This window comes from Anomalospiza imberbis, chromosome 6, assembly GCF_031753505.1.
Source record: "Anomalospiza imberbis isolate Cuckoo-Finch-1a 21T00152 chromosome 6, ASM3175350v1, whole genome shotgun sequence".
In the NCBI taxonomy this organism is placed as follows: Eukaryota; Metazoa; Chordata; class Aves; order Passeriformes; family Viduidae; genus Anomalospiza; species Anomalospiza imberbis.
Window position 1 is genome coordinate 17639362 of NC_089686.1, and position 21448 is coordinate 17660809.

Below are 21448 nucleotides of genomic sequence, written 5' to 3' on the forward strand. Positions count from 1 at the left end.
AGCAATCCCACTCAGTCAAAGCACGAGTTCTCCTGTTGGCATTGGCAAAATCATTCATGTTTGAAAAGATGGGGAGTATCTTTATTTTTAATAATTTTTCTAGAGATGAAGACTTAACAGAAAGCTGAAGCCAATCCCTTCCTCAGCAGTGGAGGATATGACAATGCAAGACAAAAATGGATATCTTGATATAGGGGCATATCATTTCCAGAATATTTTACTCAGTTCTCGTATTTGATGATTTGGGAACTTTGCATTGGTTGCTTTAGTCACTCTCTGACTCCTTCCTTCTCTTTGAAGTACATCTGTTTTTTATTTTTGCCCCCTTCTTGGAGTTCAGGAACAAATAGAAGCCCAAAGCAATCTTTAGGAGTCTCTGGGTTGTTTATAAATGTTTCTTGTTAATCTAAAAACATTCAGATCCAATAGGAGAAAATATGGAATGGTAATGAGATAAACTGCTGCTGGGAAGGACCAACATACAGTTTGAGTTCACTGTCCCTGTCTCCACTTCAGCCTCTCTTACTTTGAAGTTGGATGCTTGTGCAATTTAAGGAAGCTTCAGAAAGCTATATTTGACATTGTTGGCTCTGGGGCAATAACTGGATGGAAGGCTGGTAGTGGTGCTCCATGATGAATACTGCTTTGTTTTGTCTATGGAAAATAAGTGTCCTCTGACTTGATCTGTTTAAATTTTGATGAGAGATGTTTGCTGATTGCTGCTCTTTCTGCTTTAAGATCTTAAATAGTATGACATAAATGGTTGGTAACTTCCCCTATTATTTTTTCTGGAAAATATGGATAAATTACAGCAAATAACATAATATTCTTGAGTGTATGTAAAATGTCTGTAAACATACCATAAAATATTTTGCTTTATTTAAGCGTAGAAACAATTTCACACTTGAAATTAACTCTTAATTAATAGATGTCTGAGATGCTGTTATTTTACTGCAGTATTCTTTTGTGCATTTTTACTGGTGCCCTAGTTTTTATGAAGCTCAGGAGTAGTCACATGAATATATTCTTGGATTTTCATCCAATATTGTTGCTAAGGAAACATCATCTTTAATACTGTATCCTTGTCTGCAGCTTGTCTGTATTAATCAATGCCTGCTAATGCTCGGCACAAACCAAGTGAAGATGAAAAAGAATCTTAATTTCTTTTATTATCAAGTAGTTTATTATTGACTATTCTCCTTCAGAATCCCCTGCCACTTCAAACCTCACACAAATTGGAGGCTCTTGTCCATGTCTCTAGTCTCATTCCATGCTGACACAACATGGACAGGTTTTATTTTTTTTCGTTTGCTGTCGTTAGTATTTAATACAATAATCTAACATTGGTCTTGTACCATCTTGATCCATCTTGACCATGGATCTGGTCAAAATGTTGGGGAATGATTACATATTGCTCTGAAAGGGAGAAAGAACCTAACCTGAATGTGTTAAAAAGAGGAGCTTGAATGTACTAAAGTGATAAACACATTCCTTTTCAGTATGCTGATAAAACTCTACTACTGCATTTCAGCCCAGTTTGAGTATCTGTCTAGGAAAAGACCTGTCACTCAGGCATAGCAGTGCAAACCTCCGTTCACTACAAGTCCAGCTATTTGGTTTGTTGCAATAGTGACAGACAAGTTTTTTTAATTTTCTATTTCTGAACTCTTCTGAGAAGTGCCAAGTTCTAGAATCAATTTAAAAATTAATTTGACTTAGCAGTTTGTTAGCTTAATACCTGCTTTTTATGATTATAAAGTTTGCCTTTTGGACGTGTTCTTACACATGTTACATGTTACTACATTAGATCTAACATCTGTTGTGGCAGAGCCCAGGTCAGAAAGGCCAGAGGCAAACAAGAAGGCCTGAGGAACTTCTCATTAGGAATATCTGTTTCCTTTTCTGGACAGGCATCACTATCTCATTCATCAGCTTAGTCGTCCTTCAAGGACGAGGAAAGAAATCAAGCACCAGTTTACAGTCTAGCAGTGTGGGCTAGATGCAAGCACAGTTTCAGCAGTCTAACCTGGATAGGTGAGACCAGCTCTCATTACCAGGATAGTAAAGGGAATTCTCTCCTTCTGAGTGCTGTAAAGGGAATATGTGTCCTTTTCTTCTGAGTGCAGAGCTTCTTATGCCACTAAGCAATCTCTTCCTTATCCCTAAGAAAAAAAAATGCAAAAGAATATTAGTGAGGGACTGTATCTAAGCCCGCGAGTCCCATGCTAGCAGATTTGAAAGCTGCCTTTAGAGCTGAACCATCCCATACTTTTCTGCCTGATCTCAGGAACTGAATGGATGAATGGCAAGCAGCTACTGCAGATACCATCCCAATAGTTGTATGTTTTTAGCACCTCAACAGAGGTGTGTTGAAGATCATACCCAGAGTATCCAGAGAGAGCTCAAACTCATTGTTTGATCCTGCTAACTGCATCACACCCACAAGTTCCTGTAGTCTGTGTATGGAAAATGTTTATTGTTATTTGTTTCTGGGCACCCATTCTAGTTAAGCTCTTTCTGTCTGCACTAGGAAGCTATTTAAAGTGTTTTGCTCAGGGCTAACAATGAACATTCTCAAGTATGTGACTTGTATTGATGCTTCTACTCTAGAGAAGCATCAATACATGTTAGATCAAGATACTGTATTTTTGTATTGATTGCTATGCTTATAGGGATTGTTCGATCACTCATAGTCCAATGAAAGAACTTAAAAGTCACCATATTGTGCAAAATTGGAATCTGGTCCTTGGTTTTTCATGACGACCCAAAATTTTCAAATCCATAATTCTGCATGATTCCCCATGGGATTAATAATAGCTAAGACTTGATTACTAAGGAAAAACATTGTCTTATCATTCATGTCTCATATCAAAAGAATGTAAATATTTGTAGTAGTTACTTTGTTTAGTGTTGGTAACAGAAATAGTAGTCCCTTGACTTTTTCCATGCTCCTCTTTTTCATCTGCTCTGACAGCCTATGAGATAGAATACTTACAGGTAGTACTTTAAGTTGTCCTTCACTCCTTGGTCTCTAAGAAAAGATATGGAAAAGTATTTTCAGGTAGGTGTTTCTTCAGCCACTGCTAACAGCTTTGCTAAATAGTTTCCCTGAAACTCACCATATTTGCATTTTTTAAAAGAGCTTGTGCCTTAAAATATTTATTGTACATTTATTTTCTTCTTCTTTCAATGACTGTGTAGAAAAGTTATTAGCAGTTTACTATAGAGACTGAAGTGATAGGGAGAGGATGTTGGTAATTCTACAGTGTTGTCTGTTGTGATTAAAATACAGGCTCTGGATCTTAATTTGTGCTGCATTATTCTATATCAAGGCAGAATTCAAGCTCAGTTGTTTAAGCAATATTTTGTACTGTGATGTAGAAAGAACTAATACTGTGATACTGCTCTTAGTTGTTACTTGCCGTTTATTAATTAGAAATAGAGGAAACCTTCTCTGTATTCACCTAATATTCTTTGAATAAAATTAGTTGGAATGCTTGGGTTGAGGACAATGTCCTCCTTTCCCTTGCTGGTGCCCTTACTGTTGTCCCTTCCATCTCTGATGCATTGTGTTTCTCTGAAGACTCTAGGCTTTAGTTAAAAACATACGGAACTAATTCTTGGTTGCTATAAATTTTTTTGTAAGGTTTGGTGTGGGGGGTCTTTTGCATGTATGTGTGTCCATACACATACAGTGAGTGTTTTGTTATACTTGTGGTGTGGCTTTTTCATGTCTGAAAATACACTATGCACTTGTAGCACAGATCAGGACAGGATTGAAGAGATGAGGAATCAGACATGAGACTGCTGTGTTTTTCCTATTTTCCTCTTAGTTTCTATCTCTTTTTTCTTGCTTATTCTTTTCACTTTCTTTTTCAAATTTCTTTATTGTCTATTTGGTCTAATTGCACCCTTTCTGTGGTGCCATTCTAAAAAAAAATAGATAAATAGATCATTTTGGTGCAGCATTTTCTCTCCCTCCAGATGCTTTTCCTTTGTCCTGTGAGTACACCGTCTGATTTTGTGTGCTCTGGGAGATGTGCAGCTGTTAGTCAGGATTAGGTGGCAGAACTGAATTGAAATGTGGGAACTTTTGCTGCCAGCTCCTTTCTGCAATGTTTTTTAATTGTAAAGTTGCTCTGTCAAATAAACAAGAAGGGAACAACTAAAGACTCAACTCTGGAAGTGTTGTGAAGGAAAGTGTGGAAATACTGGTTATTTTATCCTGGTGCTGAGGGCAACAGGGATTAGCCAAGAGCAGAAATTCCCATAACGAAATTGAAAGGTTCAGGGCTTTTTACCATTTCAACTTTGAAGTTAGGAATTCTGCTCAGTTTTGCATGTAGAATTTGTCAAGTATTATCAACAAACTGAACTGCTATTTTAAAACAAAAAAAATATAATTGTATTGTGTACTGTAATTTAACTTCATAAAATATTAAGCATCTTCTAATGTGATTTCCTCTTGCTCTTTCTGTATATAGAAAATGTATATATCTTTTGAATCATAAGATTTTTCTGGTAATTTCCTGGTTAGCTTTAACCTTGCTGTTTTTGTTTATATTTACAGATTTCCCTTGTCTCCAGCCTTTGAACTTTATTTATCAAAACCTGTGTTCAAGTTAAAGATCATCTTACCTTTGCAAAGTGCTCTACCTTTTTCCTTCCCAAATAATTTTGGGAAGATAAATATACTCAGTGTGTGTTATTAGTGATTCTGTCCACTAGTTTCTCAAGATCATTCATTACCCTGGCATTCATGAAACTAAGATTTTTTTTAGCCAAATTAAACAGCCAGCTTTAGAAATTATGTCTTCCTGACTTCTATGTGGTATTTCTACATCATTCTGGACTGCTGTACCTAGTATGTGTACAATGTGATCAAGTAGTTTGTTTGGGTTTCTGTTAAAATATATTCTTATTTTTCTGTATTATGAAATCTGAGTCCTCAGACCACATGTTCTCACATACAGCTTGCTGGCATAAACAAAACAAAGAAGTATCTTGCTGACTAGAATGTTTTCTAGCTTGGTCCCAGATTTAGCAAAACAGTTCTGATGAACCTCAAGTGCATTCTGAAAGACTGAAATACAAGTTATAATAAAATTCTCTACAATATTAGAAATGTGGAGAGTCAATAATTATTCAAAACCATTTATTTCCAATTGTTCTATATTAGGATTAAGACATTTAAGATAATCTTAATTGCTCTTAAGTTTAGTCATCTGAAGTGTAGTCATTGCCTCTAGTCTAAGCTAGTCATGCTTTGGGTTGCTGTACAATCAGCAGAGAGACAGCTCCAGAAAGCTGTCCCCTTATAAAAAGGACATCAAATACTGTGTGGAATAAAGAAGTTCTGGAGATGTGCATCTCTCTCCATTAATGACTGATGTGTAGATAGATAACACTAACTTCTGTTTGCCATTGTTTGTGTATTAAGAAATACAAAGGAAAAGAGGTATTTCTCTCAGTGCACGAAAATCTGACCAAATGTAGTAAACACTTTTGGAACAGACATTTATTGACTATTTTGCAACTAATTTAAATGTAGAAGGCTTTTGAAGGCTAAATTCAAGAAAGATGTTGGTATGTACTATATTTAGAATTTCACAGCTACTGTGGAGTCTGCGATACAAAATGACTTTTTATTATCTAGTATCCATAGGAAAATATTGTAAAAGAATTCTTAAGGACAAAAAATGATGCAACTAACTAGGCAAATACCAGAGTTTCATGCAGAAATATTTTTTTTTTTGGCAGCCTTGCTTTGCACCCCGAACGTGTGTTGGTGGCAACAGGTCAAGTTGGGAAGGAACCATACATCTGCGTGTGGGATTCATACACTGTGCAAACTGTATCTGTTCTGAAAGATGTTCACACACATGGTATAGCTTGCTTGGCCTTTGATTTAGATGGTCAGGTATGTAATTAATATTCTTTTTTCAAACACTTGAATAAATTTTTTATCTATTAGAAATCTTGCCACATAGTTTTTCTTTAAAAAAGGCAGTGTATTTTCTCAGGTTCTATTTGCTTATTCTCAGGTTGAGGAAGATCAAGTTGCATTACTAATGAATGCCAAATATTTACATTTGGGAAGAAAATTATAACTTCAAAAGCTTTTTGAATGGAGATGAGGTGGTAGGAAGGTTCTTGTGGTCTGAGGGCCAAAGCTCAGAGTTAGACCAAGTAACTGGAGACAGTGGACTTCCCCTGTGCAGGGGCATGTCTTATGCCCAGAGTGATGGTAGCCCTGTTGTGTTACTCATCTTGGACTCTTTCAGGCACTATCCCCTTCTCTGTCACACATTTTGCACTCACTGGTGACTCTCCACGTTTTGATTGTTTGTTCAGGCTCATGTATCCTGTATCTAAGAGTCAAGAAAAAGGTTTCATTGGATTATAATTTTGTTGCTTTTGAACATTTTCTCAGTAATAAATTGGTTCTCAGAGCTGCTACCTCTAAGGGAGATTGTTTTAACCAGGCACTAGTTCCTCTGAGTAAAGAAGTTTTTCGACTGATGTATTAGAAATGAAAAATTTAATGGTTATATTTACATGTTAGGTAGCAGCTTAAAAGGTATTAGCTGAGAAAATCCTTTCTGGAGATGTGCTTTCCTGTCTATGAAACACTTATTTCTTTCCCACTCAGCCTTGCAATGCAATAGGTAGATTTAGCTGTATCCTCAGCTCCTTTTGCTTGCTATAAAGGTCAATGCCTGTTAGTTACTGTTGTTTTCTCAAGTGAGGATGTATTGTAGACACCAGTTGCTGTCCTTAAGAGAATATCAAGAGGACATGTTTCCTCTAGAATACAAGAGGAAAGCCTACGTGTAACTTGTTTCTGTTAAAACATGTTGTAATTGTTGTAGAAAAGTTCTGAGTCTGTTGAAATGACCTCTCACTGTCTAGGTAGTCAGCTTCTAGAGTCAGCTTCTTTCTAGAATATCATTTCTACTTCACAATAATATCTTTTCTCTACATTGTTCTTGTGTAAACTTGTGTCACTCCCTCACTTGAATAGCCTTCATAATTTAAGGTCAAGACACATCAAATTAGGATTGAAATACCCAGACTTTTCAAAGATGGAATAGAAAGGTTAGATTTTGTAGTATTAATAAATAGGAAGCATGGGTAGAATTTGTATTTAACTTGTTTATTTTTCTTCTTGTAATCTTGGAGTTTTTCAGACAGTAAAGGAATTATGTTATTTGGAATAGGTTTCTGGCTTTGGGAAAAAAGATTACAATTCAAGTTTGGAGTTTGTTTTTGCTTTTACAAACTCACTGGATAATAAATGTAGAAATTGAAGCTAAATTTGTCTTTAATGTGCATAAGTATTAACTGCTGAACAGTGAAAATCTTTGCCCAAAAGATTTGAAAAAATTCCATATATCAATGTCAAGATGGCACAATTCATGCAAAAATGGAACAAAAATACTAATTGTCATTCAGCTTTTTTTAAATTCAATCCTGTTACTCTTTCTGTTGAGAATTTCTATAGGAAAAATAGCATTTTGACTGGTTAACAGATAGAATACAAGTGGCTGATTTAGTCAATGATTTGTGTCAAGAAATCTGTGCAAGGTGTCTTCACAATCAAGACAAGACAGGCTGCAAAACACAGGAAGAGCTCAAAATTTTATTTTTCTTGTTTTTTTTTGAATAATCTTTTTGTCCATCCTTTTTTTACAGTGTAAATGGGCTTCAAGCTCTTTCTGAATAATAAAGACTTAATGAAATTATGTTTGGGGCTTTTTTAATTCTGGTTTGAGAAAGGATTTGGAAAGAAATATTTTCTCATATGTGTCTTGAAGAATCAAACAAAAGACTTTTAAAGTGATTAATTGTTTTTGGTCTTTCATTTCTTTTCAAGAAGATCGAAGAAAATATTTTTTTTTTGTATCTCTTGACTTAGAAAATAAATCCTAAATTCTTCAAGTTACATGTAATTAAAGGTAAACACATACCGTTTCATTAAGCTCAGTGATTATTCCTTTTTTGCAAATGTCTCCTGACCACAGCTTGCCATGTGTGCTATGTATAATTATATATATATATATATATAGATTAAACTTGATTGATCAGAAATGCATTGTTATCTAAGAAGATCTTTATGGCCATAATGTTGTACCTGAAAAGATGCATCTATGTAAGCTTTGGTGTAAGATATAGCTTATGTTTTCTTCTATATCAAAATGGAGCTATTGCTTCTATCTCAAATATGTTACACGTTTTTTGTAAGTCATTCAAAATAATGACTTTAGATTTCATTAATATATTGAGTTATTTTTATTGTTTAATTTGGACACTTTTAGCGTTTGGTCTCGGTTGGTTTGGATTCGAAAAACACAGTTTGTGTATGGGACTGGAGAAAAGGAAAATTGTTATCAATGGCTCCTGGTCATACAGACAGAGTAAGTACAACTAAATAGTCTGAGCATCAATGTCATTTTAGTTCGTTAAACCGTGTCTGTGTATACGTGCTAGACCTTTGTCTGAACAAAACCCAATTTGTTTTAGAAACTGAATTTGCCTAAAGGTTGATACGCCTAAAGACATGAAAATTTTTTAGATGTGTGCATTTATTTCTAGAATAAAATGTGTAACTCAATATTTATTTGTATATGGTTTGTTGAGACTGAAAACATATAGGAGAAGTGCAGAATTAATGTACTTAGACCATAATCCCCATATGGGAAATCAAAATGCAAATAATTGCTTAAATTTTTCTAGTCTGTAAATGAACCTTAATGCTGTTTTATCATGTGTTTTAATTACTCTAGGGGAAAAAAGGACAGAATTATATTGGGTATATACTGAAATTTCAGTATGGAATGAGAGGATAAGAAAGTCTTTCTAATAGATCCATTAAAAGCATTTCAGACTCCCTGTTAGTTTGCTAGAAGTTTTTACTGCTTTAACTGTCCTGTGCTAGAAAAGCCATCTCTATTGACACCCTTTTTTTTTTTTGTGCAGATATTTGATATTTCTTGGGATTTATACCAGCCAAACAAGCTTGTCAGCTGTGGTGTAAAACACATCAAGGTAATGAAATAACTCTTCATTCATAAAATATTTAAGCTTAAGTAATATATGCTCTATAAAATGTATAAAAATAGAATCTAAAAGGACTATAGAATGATAATGTGGAAAGTCTTATGTAGGAACAATATTAGTTCTTAGAACTGCAATCGTGAATCACACCTGACTACACTAGATATGTTAAAAGATCTGTCTAGTGAAAAACAGACCCTCTCTGCTCAAAGACTTCATGCCCTGGCAGAAGTAATGTAGTAGGAATGAAACAGTTGTTAGTAGCATTGTATGTAATGACTGTAATATAATTTAAAATTTAGTTTCTCTAAAACACACTGTTTGAAATTGAAAGTAGTATAAGGCAGGATGCACACATTTTAGGTGACTCCAGGTACTCAAGTTTCTGAATCTTGGACAATGCTGCACTTCAGAGGTGAAATTAATTCAAAATCCATTTCTTACCATTTAAAGAGAGAGTTGGGAGACAGTGGAAGAGAAAGGAAGAGAAGCAGCATTTTCCTTTCTTGTAATTCTTTTCCCTGATTGTATTCGTACCTCTGTCATTTGGAGCATTCTGTACCTGTTACAGGATTCATAATTTGGACAATTCATGTACTTTTCAAGCATGCTCTGTTTGATCCATGTAGCAAATTCTGTGCAGAAAGAACTTTTTTTTCAGGTTTAACTTTGTCATCAGGATTATCAATGATTAGGAACCATGTTTCACATCACTTAAAAGTCACTGTCTTCTCTCGTGCATGGTTTTCTGTGTTACCAAATAACAGCAGTAGTTGGCAGCTTGAAAGTTCTGTGTTCCTGTTGTTTGTAGGATCCCACGGTGGGGAAAATGTTGCTTTTTATACAATGAACTTGTAGAGTAATATGTATTAATGGCCTACTGGAAAAAGTCTTAAATCTGTTGGCTAGATTGCATAAGTCTGTTTTGGCATGCAAGTGTTTAGCATGCAAGTTACAGAATTCCATGAACTTGTTTAATAATGATCTTTTTTTTTCTACTTCTCTAAGAGGACCTTTATGCCAATAGTAACCTAATATTTGCCACCAGTGATTTAGTATATTTAAGATGGCTTTATAATGTCAAAACATATCTATTTATATAAGCAAAAGTTTGAGCAACTTTTAAGGCTCTACAATGCCTTTCTAAATAGCAATATAACTTCAAAAATAATTGCGTTTCCTCTGGGAAAACAATATGGAAAATCAGAATTCTAGAGGTATTTAGGCATTTGGTTCAGGCAAGAGGTTTTTGTTGATGAGTGGTTTTTTTTTAAACCACACCTTCTTGTCCTTTCAGATATCAAGAATTACTTGCATGTTTTTAATACTATTTTATTTTTTCTCAGATGATATTTTATGCAAATTGTAATAGTACGTAAGTTATGTAGATAATTCCATGTGAACTGATACTGAAGAATTACTTTTCTTAGACACATCACCTGCTTTCCCATTGGAGCTAGGTGCTCAATTTATGCAGTGACTGTGTAGTTGCTTCTCAAGCAACAACATGGTCTATGTCTTGAAATCTGTACTTTAGTTAAAAATACTACTGTCACGGTTTCACCCCAGCCAGCCGCTAAGCCCCAACCAGGTACTCACTTACTGCACCACTAGCAGGATTGGGGAGAGAATTGGAAGGGTAAAAGCTGGAAAACTCATGGGTTGAGGTAAAGATAGTTTAATAGAGAAAGCAAAACCTGCCCATGGAAGCAAAGCTCACCAAGGATTTCATTCATTGCTTCCCAGAGACAGGCAGGTGTTCAGCCAGCTCCACAAGAGCACACATAAAGGTGACTTGGGAAGACAAACTCCTTCACCTCAAATACTCCCCCCACATCTTCCTCTCACTTTATATACTGAGCATGATGCCATTCAATCTGGAATATCCCTTTGGTCAGTTGGGGACACCTCTCCCAGCCTCCCATGCACCCCCTACTTCCTCACCAGTATTGCAGTAGGTAAGCAGAAGAGCTGTGCTGTGCAAGCTGTGCTCAGCAATAACCAAAGCATCTCTGTATTATAAACACTGTGTTCAGCCAAATCCAAAACACAGCTCCATACCAGCCATTGTGAAGAAAATTAACTCTCCCAGCCCAAACCAGCACAACTACTTAAGATACTGGGATTTGTCTAATCAGTACTAGTTACTCTAATCAGTAATGGTTATTTCTGCTTATTTCTGAGTTACAGTATTGCAGGTACAAAAATCTATTCGTGATAACTTCTTACATTATCCCATATTAACTGAAGTCTGCTCAGAATTTTGAATTGATTATTGGTAACAGAGTGCCTTGCTGTGAAATACAGTTCCCTAAACACATATGCAGGAAACTGTACGCTGAGACAATGTAAGAGTAACCTGTCAGCAGTGATGCTTTCATGTTTTGCATTGGATTACTTCAGCAGCTTCACTTTCCAGTGCACATTTACATGTTTGGACAGGAGGATTTGAAAGGAATATGCAAGTGCTTCTTGTTTGCAGAGATCTCAGAAACAACGGTATTTATCTGGAGACTTAGTTGGCAAGTATTGTACTCTGACAAGAGACTTTGCATGACTTTAGTTCAGGATTCATTGGTACATGTTGGGTGACCTAGGAGGGAATTCACACTCGTGTGATTGCTGCAATTACACACAAATGGTTTGTTAGAAAGTTCTTAAAAATCTCTGCCTCAGATGGCTACTCCATATGATCCACGGTTCTGATGAGAAATACATCTACAACAAAACCAGCTGCCTTCAAACAGAGCAAATAGAGTCTTATCAGAAATCTGCATGCTTAGGTGGCATCTTTAAATGTATTAAGTAACATAAAGTACAAGTGCACCATTTTCAGCATAAAAGTCTTACATTAAAGACAGATAATTCTATTATTAAATACTTTTCAAAAATAACTGAAAATACAATTTACTCACAAATTATTATTTGAAAGAATTTTAGTTTACTTTAATACTTATATCCCAAAATTCCTTCCCAACTACTCTGTTATGATGATTTATTTCATGGAAAGATAAAGTTGGTTAATAACATAAAACATTGTTAAACTGGAGAACTAAATCATGGAAAAGGGGGTGAATGGTGATGTCTTTTGCAAGCAAGGTACTTCTCTTTCAGATACACATATTAAATTATAAGATACTAGCAAAATAGCCATTTCTAAATCACTTCATGTTGCAGTTCTGGAGCTTGTGTGGCAATTCCTTGACACCAAAACGTGGTGTCTTTGGCAAGACCGGTGATCTCCAGACTATCTTGTGCCTCGCCTGTGCAAGGGACGAAGTGACGTATTCCGGTGCGCTGAACGGAGATATTTATGTATGGAAAGGAATCAACCTTGTACGGACAATACAGGGAGCACATGCTGTAAGTATCTCTTTCTAAATTAATACTGAATGTTAAGTAGATTTCTGGAAAGCTGGAAAAAGCAACGCGAGGTCACCTTGTCTGTGTTTCTAAATGGTTTCAGTCATACTCAGGATGTCATATTGGAACATTTTTTTAGAACAGTATACAGATTTGAAAAGTGAAGTCATGTCAGTGAAAGTTTAACAAAAATTTTCCGAAGTGCTTGGTAATATCTTCTATTAATTAAAATGTTTTATATGAATATAAAGTAGTTATAATTTTGCTATGTAGGTTTTAATTACATTTTCCATGTTATTTTAAAGCATATAGGTTTGTGATTAAAGTAAGGAGCAAAAAAACCCACTTTTTGGTTTGCATTCTGATTTGTGCATACTAAATTGTGAAAATCCTTATTACCTCTCATTTGTTAATATGCAGAATCTGTCTTCTAATTGTCCAAGTATCACTTAAAAACAAAGCCAACCAGTTTCTGGTTGATTTAACCTACGAAGCATGAAACTGCTAAGGTCACTTTATGAAGCTGTATGATTTGCTGGTTGAATGTTAATTCATGTTTTGAAAAGCATTGTACCTTCTTGATAATATTTGAAGTTCCAATCTTAGCAATTAACCATGGTATGAAAAAAACAAGCATATGAGTTCTGATATTGCAGCTTCAAAATTGTAGATAAAAATTAATAACAGTTAATGATTCTTGCTTGTAAGAATGTGTTTGTTTTAACTGGCCTGTTCGACTGGGTGGCCTGACATTTGTAACTGAAGTATAAGAGTAACTCTTTGATTTAATCAGGTAGAGTGGAGGGGACAAAGCGATGAATGTTATGTGTGTGGGAGAGGTTGCAGTCGGTTGTGGTAAGCAGACTCTTGGTTTACCAAAGATTTAGAAATATACATTCAGGATGATTGTGGCTTGTTGAATGAACTAATAATTCAAAAGTGATTGGAGTGCTTATTCTGCCAGTTGTATAACGACACTGTCTCTGGTTATGAACAAAGATAAAGTTATGAAGAACATCTGTGTGTTAAATGTATCCCAGACTATATTTTGCATTTGAGATTTCTTTATCTACATAGAAGTGTATGTATATATAAATAAAAAAATTGCAGATAAACCCAGACAAGCATACTGTCCTGTATGCATCTGTAGAAATATAAAATATATTCAAGAGGGCCCAAATTATGAATCAGGAAGTATGAGGGGGTATTTATGGTGTGGAGTTATGCTTGCTCTCTAACTTCAGATCTAGTTTCAGTCTTCATAATATGTGTTCAATAGCGTTCTGCTGTTTTCTGTGTTTTCCTGAGATGACTGGACATTGCATATGCAGACCTCGATTCCCAGAGGAAAGAGTGTACTTTCTCCTGTTGAAAACTGATGCCAAAATATTCTCCTATCCTGTTGGTGCTGTTGGAGACAGCTGTCCTGCATATTAACTTGTTACTTGGACTATTTAGACTTGCAACAGTTTATTTCTCAGAATAATGCAATGCTTTTCAGCTGTTTAAGTATGAAATGCCAACTGAAAACATAAGATGATGAGAGCTTGTTGCTCCATTCCCTTATGTGCTGTGTCAGTTCTGAGTTGACCATAAGATCAAATTTGAAGTGCAGTAGCGTCCTTATCTTCAGTAACATCAATGGACAGAGCTCAGGTGACCTTGGAGTAGGTCTCATCTAGCCTTCTATTTTTGCCTCTGTCATCTAGGCTCAATGGACTTGTACTTTGCAATTATGAAAATTAGGTAGGAACACTAGTTCATGTCTTTGAAATTCATTTTTACAGGAGATTAGAGTCATTACAAGTCTCATGGATTTTAGGGGAAAAACCCAATAAAATATGGAAACTTTTTTTCAACAAAATGAAACCTTGTTTTACAATTAAAAATTACCTTAAAGGATAATACTGACAGACTACTCTAAGCTCAACATATAGAAACTTGAAATTATAGTGTCTCTTCGGCCATACTAAAATATTATCATGATATTTTATGGCTACTTAAGTTAATAAATTAATGTACTTTATTTTATACGTGATAAATTATGTCCTTCTTGTCCAAAGGAAATGGAAGTGCAAACAAGATTTATGGTGTGTATATATTGTTGAAGGGACAGTGTGCAGGTAGTAAGGAATTGATACAAATTTCTCTTCAGTGTGCTAGTGTTGGAATTGCCATCCCTGTATACCTGTTCATCATCCTGCCTCATTACTCCTCAACAGGTGTGATGTAAACTGTAATCTTACTGAAGGAAGATGTCTCATTATTTGCATAAATACCATTCTTTTCTTGCCACATAAACAGCAGATATCTGAAATACTGGAAAACAGTTTCTAAAGCATGTCAGTGATGTGGAGAAATAGCCCAACCTCAGATTTATTAAGTTATTATTAAGACATTGTCTGCATTAATATAGAAAACCTGTTCTTTTCAAAGGTTGGTTCTCTTTGTTGTGGTTGCCATAGCTGAAAAGACACTTTTCATTTTAAGAATAGTTCAATGTGAAAAATAAGGCATGGTCTCCCAGTATGAGCAACCAAAGAAACAGATAGCAATTTTAACACTAACTAGCAAAATAAGAATTCTTCATTCAGGCAGATTATCTGTTTTCTGTCATAGCAATACTAACAGAGAGAAAAGTAGAGTTTCCTGCAGATTTCTATCTGAGTTTGAGTCGAAACAAAAAGTTGAAAGCACATAAGTTAAGAGTTGAAAGATGTTTAGGGAGTTCACTTAAAATAGAAGTAGGAATGAAAGGTAGGAAAATATGGAAATGAGCAGGGTTTAGGAGTAAAGCCACAGAGTTCATGTGCAGGGAACAATGGATAACAATGAGAAACTTCAATTCTAGATTTGTCTCCTAAATAATAATCCTAGTAATGAAAATTTTAAAGGGGAGAAAGAAAACAATAACATGAAAGCATGTGTAAATTCACTGGCAATGGTAATACTCAATGAGGTTTTTTGTAGGTGATGGATCTGGCTCTGGAAAGTTAATAAATACCTTGACTAATAATAATAATAAAAAAATAGTTGTCTCATTTGTGTACCAGTGCAAAGAACAGATTATAGAATCTTCCACTTACCACTTTATATGTTCTAAATTCAAGGTAGTCCATGACTATTAAGATATATACAAGATGTGACTTGGATTTTAAAACAAAATTGTATGCTTAGTTAAAACACCGTATGTTTTGAAGATTCTTGTGTGCTATGCTTTTGCCTTGCATAGTAAATTTACATAAGATGCTTTCTCAGCAGATGAATAATTAATTTTGAGATAGTCTTTCAGAGGTACACATTAAAGTTGTGTGGATTGATGTCAGAAACTGAGGTTAAATAACAAGCTTGAGGTTAAATAACAGGCACTCTGTTAAAACCATTGCACGCCTATGTCAGTTGGCTGGATACTAATTAAATATAGATGGAAACAATATAATGAACTTAAATGAATGGTTTTAAACTGGTATCATGTACCAACACATTAAGTCATGCAGTATTTTCTCCTGCTGCTTAGACTAGTCATTGGTTTCAAAGGCAACTGTTCACTTATTTTAGCCAAAGGCGGGTATATGGACAACTACATTACATTTTTATAGTAATATGCACATTTTTAAACTGTTTCCTGGATGATTTGTTAGACAGGAAGATCACATTTCACAGCAGTGTCCTCTGTAACCTCACTGACACCTATCTTAAATGTTTGCAATCTGTTTCCTTACTGTGCAGTATGTATTGGAAGAGACAGTGTCTCAGGGTGAGTGCCCAGCGTGGGTGTTGCTTTACATTTCTGTGTCCTGTAGTGTAGTTGGGAGTAAAAAGGAGGCACTGGAGTTGTTTTTGTGTTGGAATAGTGTCTCTGTTCTCCACGTTGCTCAGTAGTAGTCAGTAGTCAGCTCCTCAGTTTCCATATCATCTTCCAAGCTTGGTCCTAATTATAGCTAGCTGCAGCCATCATGTGTTTTAGGAACTGCATAGTCAGAGTGGTGGATTTTAAACAAACAACTGCATTTAGATAAACTGACACTTGATTTTTGCACACTGGGGGCAAGATTGGTCCAGCAGCAGTAGAAAACCATAAACTGCTTCAGTATTGGAAACTTCTTGGATTCAAGTAGTGGCTAAGTATTCTTGCAGGAGGGATCATCTTTATCAAATTCTTCTTGTACTTCTCCAGCTTTGAACTATAATTTCTGGTAGATCTGGGCATTTATTTTTTTATTTGCTCTCATTCAACTATTTTTTTTTTTCTTGAATTTGAGGGAACACAGATGTGGTACCAGGTGGTTATGTTGGAAAAACAGGAAATATCCAGCATTCTGAGAAAATGTTGATAGATTTGAGATATTATTTCCAGAATTCTCCTGTTCATTAGGAAGTGCAATGAAGAATTTGTAAAAGAAGAATGCAGTCTGTATGCCAAGCTTCATAAGTTTCAAGATGGAAGTCTTTGATTTACACCTTTATTTTCATTCAGAGCACAGTCTTTGTGGCTCACATTCAGTTGGATCTAACAAAGTCAGTGCAATTGTTTGCCTTTCATTACTACTAGAGGGTTTTTAACCATCAAGAGTCAAATTATGTTGATGACAGTTTCAGACTTAAGGATTAAAGAAGCATGAAGACTCCAAAGTTGATTTGCATTAACAATCTTGTCAGTTTTTAAAAGGAAGGATTTAGTAGAGGATTTACTGGCCAAGCTACCTCAGTAAAGAACCTGTCCTTTCCCCTTTAAGTGTGAGCCTAACAATTGTATGAAATGTAGCAAAGCTCAGCTTTTTCCATTAGATACTTACAGTCCCCATTAATGAGGGGCATTTTTATAGTTTTCATCTTGTTCTCTTACTCCAGTGGCATAAAGACTGAAATCAGTGTCCTATTGCATTTCAAGAGATTGAGCAAGCACATCTGCCAAATCTCCTTGACAACCACTATGTCCTTTACAAGATAAGGATATTCTGTGGAATGGAAAACAGATTAATTCTGGATCCACTTGATCTTATCTTCAGAGCATTCCTCCAGCTCTCACATTGCCAAATGTCTGATTATTTTTTTTAATACCGACTAATTAAATAATGGATTTTGGAAAGAGTTAATTAGAGAAAAGAAAATAATACTATTATCAAGATTGCATTCCAAAAAGAGCGTTAAAAGACTTAAACTTGGACAGAATTCAGCATATACTACAAAATAAGCTGAAATTCCTCTAGATTTTTATTTATTCCATGGCACCTAGAATCATAGAATCACTAAGGCTGGAGAAGGCCTCCAAGATTTGAGTCCAATTGTTAACCTGGCACTGCTGTGTTCACCACTAAACCCTATCCACAAGTGCCACATTCCACCTGTTTTTGAATACTTCTCGGGATTATCCCTCTAGGACTTCCCTGGGCAGCCTGTTCCAATACCTGATAACCTTTTTAGTGAAGAAATTTTTACTAGTATTCAATCTAAACCTTCTCTGGTGCAACTTGAAGCCATTTGCTCTCATCCTGTCACTTGTTACCTGGAAGAAGAGACCAACCCCCACCTGGCTACAGCCTCATATCAGGCTGTTGTAGAGGGTGATAAGGTCTCCCCTGAGCCTCCTTTTCTGCAGGCTAAACACCCCCAGGTCCCTCAGGTGCTCCTCATAAGACTTCTCACAATAGTAAAGCTTAATGCAGTAAAATTGATAGACATGCATGGAGAAAAACAAATACACTTTGTGCTGTGTTTTCAAAAACTCTAGGCTCCTAAGGAAACAGAGGATTTTCAGGACATTAGAGATAATGAGAGCTAGCCTTCTACTCTGCTTATGACTTAAAAATTCCACTACATTTCTGTTTAGACATGTACTGCTCCTGAACTTGTGGCTTGTCATAAATGTCTCTTCCTTGAGAATGGACATGTCAACTTCTGTCACCCAAGTCTTTCCGTTTTCATTGTCATTTGACATTCTAGTAGGCTTCTTTTTTTTTTTTTTTTGGTGAAAGCTGAGAGATTTCTCTTTTTTGTAACATGAAAAATTATATCCTTGTTCCCTGATGCTAGAGAAGCAAGCACAATCCATATTTCATTATGACCAGTCCATTATGATATTTTTCTTTGTTGTAATTTAAGAAGAGAAAGCATATTGCTAGGAGATAATAGTCATGAGTACTCCAGAATTCTCACAAGTCAAATTGTATCCTAATTTGTTCTGTGAGTATACAGCTTTTTTTCTCCCAAAAGTCAATCTCTCCTTTGCAAATTGATTTCATTTTTGCAGTTAATGTGCTTCATTACTATAAAATCCAGACCCTATCTAAAGAACTTTTGGAACTTTGCTTCTTTACAAAACGGAAATTTCAGACCAATATTATAGAAGATATGTATATATTATTGCCTGGTCTACTTTCTTTTGGACAGGAATTAGAGACAGATTTTCTCTATCATTGTTTCTAATGCTCTCCTGTTTACTTTTGTCATAGCTGAATATTACATACTTAAGATAAATATAAAGCAATTTTTTTAACTTCTCATGGGCTTACCAGCTAAAGTTGCCCTTTCAGTAGCTTTGCTTACTGAAGTGTGTGAGTCCTTTCTGAACATAAGGCCAGTGAGTTGTGTAGGTAATTAAAAAAAACCCATTAGTGTGTATGCCATTTAGATATGTATTATGTTAAATCAAATATAGTGGCTATGTGGCTATAGTATCTTTATTTTAATGCTACATGTATCATCTTTGCCTATTTGTTATCCTGAAGAAAACATGTATCAAATGAGTTGAAGAAAATGGGTTAGATTTTGTTTCCTGATGTTTGCCTTTTAAAACAAGATTTTATATTAAATGTTCAATGGTGTAGCATGATCATTGCTTTTCTTAAGTTTTATATCTAAACTTACATTTTAAATCAATCTTCCTTGGTTTAAAAAATAAAAAAAATCCCAGATTTTTTTGCCTTGTTTTATAACAGCTGAGTACTAGCAACAAGGGCCCTAAAGCAAGCCTAATAGAGATCATGGGAAATCTTCATGCTGACATTTATTAGAGTTGGACCAGGTCCTAAGGCAAGAGGATATGAAACTAAGCTCTTTCTAGGGATGAGAAGCAGCACCACTATGATGATCATCATCAGAAGGAAAGCATTCTTACAGCAATTCACTTTCTGTTTATCACTTGTGGTTAATTCTGCTTGTTTTGAGTTAGCTTCTGTTTCTGTATTTCTCATGTTTGAAGTTTGTATTAGTTGCATACTGATTTTCTACAATCTGTGTATGTTGTTAAAAGTAACTTTCTTCTCTCTTTAGGCAGGAATTTTCAGCATGAATGCATGTGAAGAGGGGTTTGCCACTGGTGGCAGGGATGGCTGTGTTCGCTTGTGGGACTTAAATTTTAAACCAATTACTGTGATTGATCTCAGGGAAACAGACCAGGGGTATAAAGGTAAAGAGAATTTTGCTGAATATGTCAATATACCAATAAGATAGGAAATTTATCAGTGTTTTGAACAAGAAAAGACTTTAAAACCCAAAGTGTTGATTTATGTATGTTACCATGAACTATTTGCTAGAAATAGAATAGATCATGCCCACTAGTATGAATGTCACAGTTACTTTTACAAGCAGTACATATGATGAGGATGTAGACACAGATTTAATTTCTTAATGCACAGCAGATTTTAACAAGGAACAGTAATGCTTTAAGAGAATTTGAGGCAGTGAGATCTACAGCGTAAAACAATGGAGTACAACAATTTCATTTGCTAGTTATCCAAATTTTTATTAAAACTATATGGATGTTATCTGCAGTTTCGTGAAACTTAGAACACTGCTTACTTGTAAATATGACTTCAGTTACATTTCATGTCGTGCTAAAACTTTACATAGAGTGTTTCATATCTTGTTGCTGTAATGATTTAGGATAAGAGTACAAGCATGTACTGAAGCACTAGTGTCACTTACAATATTGCTTTTGTTGGCATTTGGTTTGCTTCACCCCCAGTCACTTTTGTTATTTTCTAATATCTTGAAAAGGATTTGAAAATGTGCTAGAATGTCTGATAGCAATGAGACACTCAGGGTCAGTACATAACTGATTATAACTGAAGTCTTTGTATGGTGTAATTGACATGGCATTGCCACCAAGATTGTTTTTAATATACTTCTGAGGATTGTCTCTATGACCTGTCCTCTTGCTCGTTTTCTTAATTGCATTTTCTGCTACTCCACTGTCTTACCTCTTGGTATACTCTATATATATCCTCCAAGTAGTCATGAAAAAGTTTATGTTCCAAGGGCAAGTATGCCACTATCTATGAAACAGATAAAAAGAGTAAAAGAAGTAAATCCAGGAATAAGAGAAGGGATATGGATACTTCTTGTCATTTTCTTGCTTTTATGCTTTGTCTTTTGCTACTTTACCTTTGTTTTACAAGTTCTGAGGATGTATCTCTAAGTAACAATCTCTTCTACAGGTCTCTCTGTAAGGAGTGTTTGCTGGAGAGGAGACCATATACTCGTTGGGACACAAGATAGTGAAATTTTTGAAATTGTGGTGCATGAGCGTAATAAGCCTTTCCTGATAATGCAGGGGCACTGTGAAGGAGAGCTGTGGGCTTTGGCTGTCCATCCTACAAAACCCCTGGCCATGACTGGAAGCGATGATCGATCAGTCAGGTTAAATTTTGCTTCTGTGTTAAACTGCATAAGTTTTAGACAATCAACTCATTTTGTAGGCGACCTAATTGAAATGTACGCACTTGAAAGCTAGTAAAATGTGGCATTGATGTACTCCTACAGTTAAGTTATGCAGGAAATGAGTGCTCTTCAGTAATAAAATACATTGGAAGTGTGTATTTCCCAAAACCCCCCATACATGAAATTTGAAAACATTTTGTTTAGGCTAACATTGAGCACTCAGAGGTAAGTATCCTTTAAGTCTTTCCTTTTCAGGAGTTATGTTAAGCATGCACAGCTTGTGATGAAAAAAACCTGTGATAAAAACTTGCACATTTTACTCTCACCATATTTACTTTTCCAAATGCTGCAAATAAACTTTTAATGT

General features: G+C 35.4%; 1 protein-coding gene across 8 annotated transcripts in view; it reads left to right on the forward strand.

The window, feature by feature from the left end:
- The window catches only part of EML5 (EMAP like 5), a 96436-nt gene that overhangs the window by 14398 nt on the left and 60590 nt on the right, over nt 1–21448 (forward strand). For all 8 annotated transcript variants that reach the window (XR_010999867.1, XM_068192662.1, XM_068192661.1 and 5 more), the window contains exons 2-7: nt 5761–5920; nt 8319–8417; nt 8980–9048; nt 12235–12420; nt 19693–19828; nt 20859–21060. Coding sequence is in view for 7 of the 8 variants with exons in the window: in XM_068192662.1 (XP_068048763.1) it covers nt 5761–5920; nt 8319–8417; nt 8980–9048; nt 12235–12420; nt 19693–19828; nt 20859–21060 (852 nt within the window). In the remaining variant the exon portion in view is untranslated. The remainder of the gene's footprint in view (nt 1–5760; nt 5921–8318; nt 8418–8979; nt 9049–12234; nt 12421–19692; nt 19829–20858; nt 21061–21448) is intronic.